An 11,543-nucleotide genomic window follows, 5' to 3' on the forward strand; every position below is an offset into this window, starting at 1 on the left:
ATGGGTCCCTGCAAAGGGACGCGCTAAGCCACCTTCCTGTGGCTTAGCGATTAAGGGCAGCCACAGTATACAGTTAGGATCACACTATATTATTATATTCTCCGTTTATAGTTTTATTTATTAACCCTAGGGCCGTACAGTTCTATATTTATAGTTTCAACAATCACCCCTATAGAATATTAATAATTTCAAGTATTAGTTAATCAATAAGGATTATCTCTAATACGAGTTCCCAACAACCGCTTAGTAGCTAGAAGAACCCACTTTCCAGGCCTATTAGTTGCTAGACGGGATCCCCTAGCCAACATATTTTAATTAATATCCTAATCTGTTAACATTACTGTTAAACTATCATTTGGCTGTGCTTGTGACTTGTCCACTTCTGAAGTTCTGATATTAATGTGCTAGACAAGGGTCTGTAACAGTAACAAGTTCAGCAACTTGGATAGGCAAATAAATCCAACTAGACCACAAGGGGCGTTTAAAAGTATCAGCCTATTAGGACAAGAGTAAGGTAATCAGATTTATCAATATTATTGTTACTCATTTAGTTATTTTAATTTATATTTTTACCACATGGCTGACTAATCTTTGGCTGCTTCATGAGCTCTCTTGGCACAAGTAATTTCCTCTACCAGCGGCCCATTTGATAGAGCTTGACGTGCTGCTTCATTCCCTGCGATCGTCTTGTTAGGACCCTGACCAGACCCAAGATGCCTATTCTCCCAGCCCCATCCAGTAAGATATACCCCAACGAAGAATGTCTGCATCCCCGGTCTTTGCTGAGCTGGGGGGTGTTCATCAAGATACCGCAATTTGATTCCCTTACCCATGATCTTTCTAGCAAGTATTTCCTTCGCATTCAAAACGGGCTTCTGCATGCCAAGTTCCGAAAGCTTTGGAAGCCATAACTGCGTCAACCATTTTTCAACGGCCCTGTAGCCATCAACTGGATCAGATATGATAGCTGCGGCCACATAGGCCTCGAAAATGTCTGCCTTGGTCTTTGTCCACCGTTTTGGTTGCTTCAGATAGTCCTGTGGCACTGCAGCCTTGCTGTCAAGACCATATACCGTCGCGTACTCGGCGAGAGTTTCATTCTTTACTAGGAGTTCTCTGATCTGTGAAATCCGCCCCGAAGGAATTTCTTGAAAACTTCTCCATATGAGCTTTGTAGCAATGAGTTCTATATAGGCATCCCCAAGGATTTCAAGTCGATCGTAGGTTTTCTCGGTATCGTTGCCCACACCCGGATGCGTGAAAACAGCTCTTTTCAAAACTTTATCCATAATAGGAGGTAAAACGGGCAAGTTCTCTTGCGTACCCACTACTCCAGTTGAGGAGTCAGTCAATATATGGCTATTGCGAGCACTTGCAGTTGATAAATGGCTCTTTGCGCGACGTAGGGCCTCCTCTAGCTCAAAAGTTGCCTTAAGGATATCAGGGCCAACTTCAACATCACGAGCTTGTAGGTAGCGATAATTTTCAAGAGCATCGCTCAAAAGATCTGATACCACAGTAAAGCAAGATCTAATCTCGTCTTTGTCCAAAGCACTGTTATCCAAGACCGGGCGATCAAGCTTGAAAGGTCAGTACTGAATAGAACTTTCTCCTGGAAGGTGCGTACCTTAACCCTAGCTTCCTTGATATAAGTACTAGTAGAGGTTGAAAAAACGGACTTCCTTTTACGGCCCATTGTTACAGTGCATTAATAGTAAAAAAGTAGCGTTGAATGCTGTATATTTTCAGAGAATACAAGGCTCATCACACCACGTGACCACGGCAGGCGATAGGCCTATGTGTCGGCCTGGTGTTCTTATCCTCTTAGTCTCATATGCCCAAATATGGCGGCGCCCTACAGTCGTATTCTGGACCTTGCAAAGGTATTACCTCATGCACAAGCTGTGTCTTGCTGTGTAATCAAGTGTGAATTGATGTTAATGCTGCTTGTAGGTCCAATGTCGAATCTTTTCACTTAACTTTAATCCACAAAGGTTACGGCTGGGAAATAAGGTCCTTCGACAGCGACTTCGCGGCCCAACACTTGCAGAATGGTATCCGAAAAAGGCTGTTTCTTTCCGTGACTTACAAGACAGTTACAAGCCTCTCGGCTTAACCATGTTTGATGAAGCGGAGGATGATAGAGAGGAGGCTATCCAAATGTATGTTATCCCTGGTCCTGTACTGCAACATGTGCTCACAATTGCAAATTAGTGCGAAGCTTCGAGGAAAGGGTCGGCCAAAGAAAAAGAGAACAGCCGCTGGTAAGACAACTCAAAGGGAATACCGTCTTCATGCTGCGGTCACTAATCCTCGGGTAGAATCGAGATCCGCAAAGAAAAAGAAATAGAAAAGAAAGGACAGGTGTTACCTCCTCTGATCTCATATTAAACACCATAATTTTGAAGTTTTTGTATTATATCTCATGTCCACATGGGCGCAATTTTGTTTCATCAGATTTATTCTGGGATATTCATAGATGCTCATTACTTGCCCTTTGTGACTGTGAATCTTCGCTCAGTCCGATCTGAAACTCTTAGAGATATACAGAAGCTTAATGGGTTTACTTTAAACCTCCGAAGATGACCTCTGTAGGCTTGGATGTGCCCTATGCAACTGAATCTCCCTCAATTTCGAAAATGTTTCCAGTCTACGCTCTCACGGGTTTCTACCAAATCGGAGAAAAACAAAGGCTACGTACGTAGACTTAGATTTTAATGTCACGGTAGATCACTCGTTCATGAGATAAATGGTCAGTTACTCGCGCTACTGGTGTTTGGTAAAAAAGCCTCGCCGCCCTGCAACTAGCTGGGTAGATAATACGTAGCTTATACGCAGTAATATTTGACATTTCAATGATCTTCATTATGTTATCAATACAAACACAGCAAGTCTCTATCTGTATCAGCACGTGATATACTGACGGGTAATGTCACAGGATGTACCTTAACACGACTCATTTTACGTCTGAACCCCTCTGATCAAAGCATCGCAGTACATTGGCTTTCACCTTCACCAATCATTTGTATATGCATTCATATGCCTAACAGTGCGAAATAAGTAGAGCATACTAGGTTGTCGCTCGAGCATATCTCTTGTTTGACGGGCTTTCATAATGAGGTCAAGCAAGAACCAATTGAGAAGGGCAAGGAAAAAAGCCTTGAAAACCCAGGTCCGTTTATTACGGTGCAAACCTCAAGAGTAAACTGACTTTCTCTAGGCTACCGACGCGACGCTCGATGAAACACATACGAAATCTCAGACAGAGGTGGTTCTATCGACTGATGTCTCACGAGGTAGTGGCGATCAAGGGCATAATGCTGCGTCTCCAGATCTAGAGGACCCGTTATGGCAAGTATATAAGCATATCATTGACAGATTCGATGAGGTCGGGGATAACCCAACATCAACAAAAGAGCCCGAAAAGCCGGAAATATATTTTGATGATGACGATGAAATCCCGGACGAAGAAGAAAAGGCGCCCAAACTCTCAAAAAGAAAGCGCAAGGAACTGAACAAGCTTTCTGTTGCTGAATTGAAAGCAATGGTTCGAAGACCAGAAATTGTCGAGTGGACAGACACTTCGGCCCCCGATCCTCGGCTTCTTGTTCACATAAAATCCCATCGCAATGTTGTCCCGGTCCCTTCACATTGGTCCTTAAAACGAGAATACCTCTCTTCGAAGCGAGGAATTGAGAAACCGCCTTTTGCTTTACCTAAATTCATTCAGGAGACTGGGATTTCGGAAATGCGCGATGCTGCCCTGGAGAAGCAAGAACAAGCGACACTCAAACAGAAGCAAAGAGAGAGGGTACAACCAAAGATGGGAAGATTGGATATCGATTATCAGAAACTATACGAAGCATTTTTCCGATTTCAAACTAAGCCGGAACTTACTCGTTATGGCGAGGTTTACTATGAGGGTAAGGAATATGAAACCAACCTTAGACATTTACGGCCCGGTGAGCTTAGCGCTGAGCTCAAGGAAGCTCTCAATATGCCACCCGGCGCCCCTCCTCCTTGGTTAATCAACCAACAGAGGTACGGCCCACCTCCATCATATCCGGCTTTAAAGATTCCAGGTCTCAACGCCCCCCCACCTCCTGGTGCCATGTGGGGATATCATCCTGGTGGCTACGGAAAGCCACCAGTAGATGAGCACAATCGTCCCCTCTATGGAGGTGATATATTCGGTGTATTGCAACCGCAACAGACAATGCAGCAAGGCGAGCCTGTTGAGAAGGATCTCTGGGGTGAGCTACAAGAACCTGAGCCTTCTGACGAGGAGAGTGAGGATGAAGAAGACGAGGAAGACGAAGAGGACATGGAAGCGGGCGTGCAAACTCCTAGTGGACTTGAGACGCCAAGTGGGTTGGCATCATCTGTTCCCTCTGAGTTAGCTGGCGAAGAAAATGTTTCAGGGGAATTTGACGTGCGCAAGCACTATCGAGGCACACAGACAGAAGAGCCTGTAAGCCATAAGAGCGCTTTTCAAGTTATCCCAGAGCGACAGGCCAATGTGCGGGGCTTCTTCGGTGGTGACAGGGTATATGATCTCGCTGCGCCTCCAGAAAACTTGGCGGTGCTCGGTGCTGATGAACAAAATCGGAAGCGCAAGAAGCCTGGCGACGTTGATGTCTCTGTGGACCCAGATGTTCTACAGTCAAGTGAGGGATTTAGCAAAGAAAATGTTCGAAAGCTTTATGAATCCCAGAGGCAACAGGAAAACAATTCTAGTTGGGGGTTCCAGGAAGATCTAAGCGATATGATTGCCCAGGAAAGTCGGAAAAGGCTCAAAAAGGAAGAAGAAAAACGAAACCGGCACTGATATCGCTTCCAACGAGCTTTTACCATGCATGCTTTACAGCACCTGTATCAAGGAAGTCGTTGTTCTCGGCTCTGTATCTCTTGAGATTCATAATGTTGTAGAATATCTTTCATGCTCTTCTTGTCTGATTATTCTGAAAGCAAGGCTCAAAGAGCAGTGGCTATTATACAAGGGGCATAACTATGCCGAATAGGTACTGATAGTGTCTTTTGCGATCCCTCCATTCTTCGACCTCTCTTAAGCCATAGCAGACTGGTTAGTCTCCCATTCAAGATTCAATTCTTGTCAACACGCGTAGTCCATTGAGTAAGAGTATGTTGGGCTGAAGAGAGAGACTGAACAAAATCAAACAACATCGGTGGTTCAGTCATGTGATACTTGCCCTGTCAACGGTCTCAGACAGGTATGACAGCGTCTCGGCCCATGCCCATTACCTGCTTTCAGGTGTAGCTTCAATCATCCATTTTGTCTCTAGCCTAGTTACTAGCTGCCTATTCATAGTGATACTTTCTGCGCAGTCCGGTGACATTTATTTTACGAAAATTTGTCTGTTTGTCGCCGAATGGACTGGGATCGCAACAGAAGGTACATGTTTACGCCACCCCCCTTCTTTTACCATTTTTATTCCTCTCTCTTACACCCTAAGTCGACAGTCTCTTGTCTTGAAACCTGGACTAACGAATTACTCATAGATTTGATGATCACCGTGGCGGAGAGAGCTATCGCCCGGCAGGTCCTCGTGGCTATATTAGACGCAGTAGATCGCCACGGAATCGTTCCCCTCGTCTAGTTGCTGATACATGGGTGCCATCCTCAAGTCGGCCATATGGTCGCGGACGCAGTCGTTCACCTCCCGCTTTTAGGGGTCGCTCATCCCGAAGCCCGTCTTTCTACAACAGAGATAACGGTCCTAGCTCATACTTGAAGACATGCTCTCCCCCAAGAAGATTCTCACCCAGACGCGAAGGACGACCCAGGTCTCCAGCTCCTACTTCTTGGCGTATAAGGTCACCGTATGCTGATAGTCGACCTCGTGACTTCTCCCGGAATCGGAACATGTCAAAGCGGCTTCGAGATCCATCACCTAACCTAGATTTTAGACCAGCCAGAAGAGAGCGCCCTGCGCTGACTGCATCTGACCAGTACACTAGACCAGCTTCACCTTCCAGGCGTAGCTTGTTGCGAGATAATTTCGCTCGTGGACCGATGGTCCCTCGTTCTCGGAGTCCTATCCAAGAGGGTCGTAGGGACCGCCATACAGAGAACTATATAGCCCACAGACGACGATCACCGTCCCCCCGTGGGGCTCCTTCTGCATACACCTCTGCCCCTGGATCGATTTCTAATTCGAGACGGTCATCACCATTCCTAGACAGGGTCAGTGGTTTCCAGTTTGACAACAGGGTTAGGTCACCGACATCTCAGCCAGTTTCCTGTCGTCGCTTATCGAAGAACTCAGAACATTCGCCATCCCATCACGAGCATGCAACATTGAGCAAAACCAAGCCGACTCAAGACGAGACAGGACGTGATTTTCCGCTTCTGGATGGAGCCGGTTGCTCTTCAGAGAAAGGACCGGACTCTGATATTTCGGGTCGGGCTCCTTCCCTCGAGATCCAAGGGAAAGGCTCTAGTGAATTGAATCAAGCACATTCTGGCAGTATTCCAAGCTACCCAAGGGCATATAGCACAGCACAGGACCACTCACCGCCATCTGGTCCTTCCCATGGGCCCAAGTCCTTGTCTTCGCAAACCCATAGCTCAAATATATCGCTACTATCAGCTCCCACTCGTCCTCGCGGAGGGCCGAGCTTCAAGGAAAATGTTTGGACCAGTGTCCCCGCCCGCCGTGGACCCATGTCGGCTGGGACCTATGGGCCCCCGACTGGCCCGCGCAGTGGCCATATGCCAGGGCCGGGTGTGGATACTCATCGTCACCCTACTTACCGCCAAGGAAGTGTTACGGGAGCCCCCTATCCTCGTACCCCGAGGTACATGAATCATCTTACGGGCCTTTGTTCGATTATATCAGGGGGGAGATGCTTCCCATCTGACCTAGATGCCCTCACGGAAAAGCGCCTTTGGCAATTAGACGCAGACAGGGATCGGCTTATGGAGCAGACTGCAGACACTCAGAAATCAAAACGCACTGGAATGCGGGACTGGGACAGACTAGATAGAGATAGCTCCATTTGCGCTTTGAAAAGTGAACTCGCAGAGGGACACCTGCAGCGGATTGCGGATGGTGAAAGCGCACATGTTAGCGCGATCTTCTGAAAGTACAGAATACAATGCTGGGAATCATTGCCACTTGAGAATGAGAACTGCTCAAAATTCTAAAGCCATGTGGATTTCTGCCTTTCGTTCTCTTATTGGTTGATACAAGTACTAAAAAATGAAAATAACAAAGACAAGGTCCCCGGGGGATGGGGGGGTAGGGTAAAGGGAGAAGACTAAAACATAACAAAATAAAATATGCAGTATAAGGAAAAGAAGAGCAAAGGAGTGTATAGTTGGTATTTGAGTTCATTGAAAAGAGAGCTCAAGTATACCCTGCAGGTGGAATTGCGGCATCTCGAGCGCGGTGTGTGGGGCGGGGAGTTTGCTTGTCGCGCCTGCTTGTTGTGGCTTCGTGTCAACATTGTTCAGGGCCTTCCCAAGGGTGCGACTAACTATTACTATGCTCCATACCAAAAGTGGAACTCACTGGTTTATGCAAATTGCATGGCGATTGACTATAGGAAATCCTTAACCCATCATCAAACAATCTTCACTTTCATTCATTATATATTTGGTATTTCCTAAACCAACTCGCCCAGATTCTAAACCATCATGAACATCTTCAGGCTTTTGGGTGAGTGCTTTGTGATACTATCTTGCGATTGTTCTAACATTCGAACTAGCTGATTTTTCGCACCTCGCGTCCATCTTTATTCTTCTACATAAAATGAAGTCGTCTAGTGTATGGGTTTCTGCTTGCCACCTGTAGTGCTCAATCTAATCCGCAAGCTAGAGCTGTTCTGGACTGTCATTCAAATCACAGGCTTTGTATTTGATGGTTTTTGTGACTCGCTATCTTGGTAAGGGCTCCATTTTCTCTTCGCCGTCACCTCTCGCAAGACTTCTCTAATCCTTGCCTATCTTCTAGATCTCTTCTGGGCCTTTTCCGAATCTCTATACAACACGACTTTCAAGATACTGTTCATTGGCTCATCAGCCTATATCATCTATCTCATGCTTAATGACTATAAACCCACACATGATCCGAATATCGATACATTCAAAGTCCAATACCTCCTCGGGATTGGTGCTTTGCTAGCTCTTCTCTTCCCACATGACTATAGTTTCTCCGAAGTCAGTTCATCAATCATTTGTATTTCCATGCGGCCTCTGACAATAGCAAGATTCTCTGGACGTTCTCGATTTGGCTTGAATCTGTTGCCATCCTACCTCAGCTCTTCATGCTTCAACGTACCGGCGAGGCAGATACTATAACAACTCACTACCTATTTGCATTGGGTCTATACCGCGCCCTCTACATACCTAATTGGATCTATCGCTATTTCGCGGAAAGCTACTTTCAGCCCGTCCCTGTTGTAGCAGGCATCGTCCAAACACTTCTATACTCGGATTTCTTCTATATCTATTATACCAAGTAAGTCACCGAGAATCTTAGAGCCTGATGATGCACTAAACAGGAGTAGGGTCATGAAAGGAAAGAAGTTCTCACTTCCTGTCTAACCGTCGGTGTAATCCATTTGCAGGCGGGCTTGGGAGCAGCGATCAATATACTTTCTTTCTTTTTCTTTTTCTACAATTATTATAGTTGTGTGGTGTACCTCAAATCGTTTCAAGACGCTAGGCTACGTTTCAGTTTTGATGGATTTTGCTTGTTTGTACAATAAAAGATTTTCTACTCTTGATAATTTCGAATAATCATGTCAGAGCTGGGTCGTGGTCAAGCCGATCCGAAAATGCCTGCCGCTTCAATCGTAATGGAACCGGAGCATTACAGCCAGTTCCTATTAGCATCATGTAGAGGAGTATGCTTACAATGGAAACTGTCCTTGAGAGTCCCAAACCGTTTGGGAGAACAACTGAGCCACGCCTGAGGGCTGCTTCATTGTTTAGGGTAGGATATCGGATAAGCTATGCGTCTTCAACATAAAATAGACCAATTTTTGGCAATGAGTGCCTTATGAATCATGACTTAATGCTTGGTTTAGTCAAGTGCACGTACTTCTCCAACGATCACAAACGTTTGTTAAAAACAGCTAAATATTACTTGAGAAAAATACATTCTTTGTATTAGAAATTGAAAGAGCAAGAAGAGAAAGAAAAAGAACAGAGAAAGAAATAAACCCAAGTTACCATATTGTCGGGGCCATTTCGAACCCATCTGATGATTCGCCGGTCGAATGGAGAACTCTAAAAGTCTCGATGGCTAGACGGGCCATGTGCAGTAGCGAAACCTGAATTATAATTAACCTGTGACGATGGATCTGGGAGATCCCCATAGGGAGAGTCCAATGCAGAAACTGAACTGGGCAGGGGGGGCGTTGCTTTTGCAAAGGCGTGTCCGGGGCTCAAGTTTGACCGTTGGTGTATACCCCTTTGACTCTCCAACCAGCTATTGTGGCCATTGAACTGAGTCAAGTAGCTCGCCTGTGGCCTGTCCAACGGCAATTGAACGTTCAGACTGGATTCACATCTTGATATGGGTGGCGATGGAAGTTTTGGGGAACGAGATACTATCTCGAGACGGGGTGAGCTTCTTCTTGAATTAGGAGGGGTGAGGCGCGAACCTCCCCGGCGAACTTGACAAGTCGGACATATTTTTACAAAACGCGAGATGAGTTCTTTAGGGACCCTTTGACGAAGATCAACGTATGCTTACAGTCAGTCTCCACTGGTTAAGGATGACTGGGGCATCGGGATGTTCTCGAAAAGATAGGCCTGGAAGGTGCAGACAATTCATTTGAAAAACAGACAGACGTACCATGAATAAATCTGCCGCACCTGAGCAGATGTTTTATCTCTGCCACCGTGTTGGCACTGTTGATGTGCCCTGGTGAGAATCTTGAAAAGCTTCTCTCGGATAGCCACGGGCTTTCCTTCATGACAGATCATTTTCATGCACTTGAAAGGCATGTGAGCATCAGCAATAATGTTCTTCAACCTGATAAGGAGCGAATACGGACATCTGAAGTCCCTGTACCAACTACTTGAAGTTTGAACATCTTTTTGACCCAAAATCTGATGCTATACATTTAGCTGATGCAAACACAATCATGGTCTTGGTGAAAGGCTTGAAAATAGTAGGGATGCTTCCAGCCGCAGGAAAAGGTCAGGAAAAATCCATACCGAAACTGGGCAGATTCTACAGTCGTATCCTTTGGATCTAATAAGACCGTCCTTATGTTTCTGGCCCTTTTAGCATGAATCAACGCTTTGTCTTGTTTCTTAACCGAGAGGTCGTCGACATAGCTGAAGTAGAACACCGCGCATAAGTAAGGCCTCTCTCTACTTAAAACACCGAAGTGGATTCTTTGGACGTGTGGACTACTTACCTTCTCATTAGTTGATCGAATTCCCGTACGTTTGGGAATCCATCCAGTGGGGGAATGACTGGCTCCGATAACATCGTATTCTCGTTTCGGGAGTCTTGACTTTCGATGTCTGTCTCCCCAAGTGTTTCGCGGAAAGGCAGATATCTTTGGGACTGGAAATAGCGGAATGGTGCCATGTACTGTACCGACTGATGGTGGTGATGGTGGTGGTGGTGTTGTTGTTGTTGTTGTTGTTGTTGTTGTATGGCCGTATGGTCAGGGGTTGACGGCACAGAGTGCACAGGTAAATGGGGAGAAGACATATGCTGGTTATGAGTTGATATGCCTGAGTGGCTGTATGGAGAGCTGAATTGGGAAGTATATGCATTGAAAGACTGAGATGGGAAATGATATGAGCCAGAGTCGTTTACGCTGAACTCATGACCTTCCCCTTGGCTATATGGAACAGGCAAGGCAACTTGCTGGTTCATGATATAGCTACCATGGCCCTCATTACTTCGCCTTCCAAAACCACTCATAATGACTTTCGGTTTAGCTTTCGTCTCTTGTTGGCAGCCAGAAAGTTAAGAACTTTCCAATTTAATGCATGCACAGATTAACACGGATAATCTCACTGCACAAGGAAGCAACTCGTACTGCTCGCCCTATCATCCAAATCTATATTGATACAGAGATGGAGAATGTGATATAGTAGGGTGAAGTTTTTATAAGCCAAAAACCCTCGAATAGCAAGGATTCTGTTTCTGGAAACCTTGATGATACAATCTCTTTGTAATGGAGTGTACGGTGAGGTGGCGTCGAAAGTAGAGAGACACGCCTAAATACGATAGAGAAAAGGAATAAGGGGAGAAAGAAGAGAGGACGGAAAACTTGAAGTAATTCCAGAAGAGACAAGTGATGGAGGTGTAAATAAAACACTGTTCGTATACTATGGATCCCAGTAATGGCGAGCGGGCTCCGAGTCTCAAATAAGGGAAGAAAAGCCTAGGGACTTCCGGTAAGAAGCCTCAGTGTGAATGACATATGGAGATCTGGTAGGGTATATATGTGCAAGACCATAGCACCCTACCCTTGAACGCTGCAAGGTAACGTCCAAGAAGTCCGAGGCATCGGTGACAGCTGACAGATCCCAGATTTCCTGGACA

At 45.8% G+C, this 11,543-nt stretch overlaps 6 protein-coding genes across 6 annotated transcripts; 4 read left to right on the plus strand and 2 right to left on the minus strand.

Moving 5' to 3' along the window:
* Positions 1-584: 584 nt before the first annotated feature.
* Positions 585-1,696, minus strand: BDV37DRAFT_277330 (ribonuclease III; the record flags this gene model as incomplete). The annotated part of the gene is made up of 2 exons (XM_032085741.1): positions 585-1,580; positions 1,628-1,696. 2 exons carry the CDS (start codon positions 1,694-1,696, stop codon positions 585-587), a joined length of 1,065 nt encoding a protein of 354 aa, XP_031934194.1.
* A 42-nt stretch (positions 1,697-1,738) lies between these two features.
* BDV37DRAFT_267178 (mitochondrial 37S ribosomal protein mS33) lies at positions 1,739-2,683 on the plus strand. The gene is made up of 4 exons (XM_032084000.1): positions 1,739-1,883; positions 1,954-2,162; positions 2,215-2,264; positions 2,322-2,683. The coding sequence occupies exons 1-4, from the start codon at positions 1,845-1,847 to the stop codon at positions 2,348-2,350; spliced, it is 327 nt and encodes a 108-aa protein (XP_031934195.1). The 5' UTR covers positions 1,739-1,844; the 3' UTR covers positions 2,351-2,683.
* A 291-nt stretch (positions 2,684-2,974) lies between these two features.
* BDV37DRAFT_267181 (U2 snRNP complex subunit CUS1) lies at positions 2,975-5,192 on the plus strand. Its single transcript, XM_032084001.1, has 2 exons — positions 2,975-3,172; positions 3,221-5,192. The coding sequence occupies exons 1-2, from the start codon at positions 3,116-3,118 to the stop codon at positions 4,826-4,828; spliced, it is 1,665 nt and encodes a 554-aa protein (XP_031934196.1). The 5' UTR covers positions 2,975-3,115; the 3' UTR covers positions 4,829-5,192.
* Positions 5,193-5,278: 86 nt separating this feature from the next.
* Positions 5,279-7,204, plus strand: BDV37DRAFT_90672 (uncharacterized protein). Its single transcript, XM_032091418.1, has 2 exons — positions 5,279-5,413; positions 5,521-7,204. Exons 1-2 carry the CDS (start codon positions 5,391-5,393, stop codon positions 7,103-7,105), a joined length of 1,608 nt encoding a protein of 535 aa, XP_031934197.1. The 5' UTR covers positions 5,279-5,390; the 3' UTR covers positions 7,106-7,204.
* Positions 7,205-7,383: 179 nt separating this feature from the next.
* Positions 7,384-8,786, plus strand: BDV37DRAFT_90678 (ER lumen protein retaining receptor-domain-containing protein). Its single transcript, XM_032091419.1, has 6 exons — positions 7,384-7,682; positions 7,732-7,790; positions 7,842-7,908; positions 7,977-8,182; positions 8,233-8,483; positions 8,533-8,786. Exons 1-6 carry the CDS (start codon positions 7,661-7,663, stop codon positions 8,567-8,569), a joined length of 642 nt encoding a protein of 213 aa, XP_031934198.1. The 5' UTR covers positions 7,384-7,660; the 3' UTR covers positions 8,570-8,786.
* Positions 8,787-9,256: 470 nt separating this feature from the next.
* Positions 9,257-10,916, minus strand: BDV37DRAFT_277333 (integrase zinc binding domain-containing protein; the record flags this gene model as incomplete). Its single annotated transcript, XM_032085742.1, has 5 exons — positions 9,257-9,698; positions 9,828-9,967; positions 10,030-10,084; positions 10,193-10,315; positions 10,399-10,916. 5 exons carry the CDS (start codon positions 10,914-10,916, stop codon positions 9,257-9,259), a joined length of 1,278 nt encoding a protein of 425 aa, XP_031934199.1.
* Between the last annotated feature and the right edge of the window lie 627 nt (positions 10,917-11,543).

Source organism: Aspergillus pseudonomiae (genome assembly GCF_009193645.1).
Source record: "Aspergillus pseudonomiae strain CBS 119388 unplaced genomic scaffold BDV37scaffold_223, whole genome shotgun sequence".
In the NCBI taxonomy this organism is placed as follows: Eukaryota; Fungi; Ascomycota; class Eurotiomycetes; order Eurotiales; family Aspergillaceae; genus Aspergillus; species Aspergillus pseudonomiae.

Bases quoted from the DNA above. Each gene is read 5' to 3' on its own strand.
- BDV37DRAFT_267178 (XM_032084000.1), top strand. From the start codon at position 1,845: ATGGCGGCGCCCTACAGTCGTATTCTGGACCTTGCAAAG. The intron at 1,884-1,953 runs GTATTACCTCAT...TGCTGCTTGTAG, and splicing joins GTATTCTGGACCTTGCAAAG to GTCCAATGTCGAATCTTTTC. The intron at 2,163-2,214 runs GTATGTTATCCC...ATTGCAAATTAG, and splicing joins AGAGAGGAGGCTATCCAAAT to TGCGAAGCTTCGAGGAAAGG.
- BDV37DRAFT_90678 (XM_032091419.1), top strand. From the start codon at position 7,661: ATGAACATCTTCAGGCTTTTGG. The intron at 7,791-7,841 runs GTATGGGTTTCT...TCCGCAAGCTAG, and splicing joins ATAAAATGAAGTCGTCTAGT to AGCTGTTCTGGACTGTCATT. The intron at 7,909-7,976 runs GTAAGGGCTCCA...CCTATCTTCTAG, and splicing joins TTTTGTGACTCGCTATCTTG to ATCTCTTCTGGGCCTTTTCC.
- BDV37DRAFT_90672 (XM_032091418.1), top strand. From the start codon at position 5,391: ATGGACTGGGATCGCAACAGAAG. The intron at 5,414-5,520 runs GTACATGTTTAC...AATTACTCATAG, and splicing joins GACTGGGATCGCAACAGAAG to ATTTGATGATCACCGTGGCG.
- BDV37DRAFT_267181 (XM_032084001.1), top strand. From the start codon at position 3,116: ATGAGGTCAAGCAAGAACCAATTGAGAAGGGCAAGGAAAAAAGCCTTG. The intron at 3,173-3,220 runs GTCCGTTTATTA...GACTTTCTCTAG, and splicing joins AAAAAGCCTTGAAAACCCAG to GCTACCGACGCGACGCTCGA.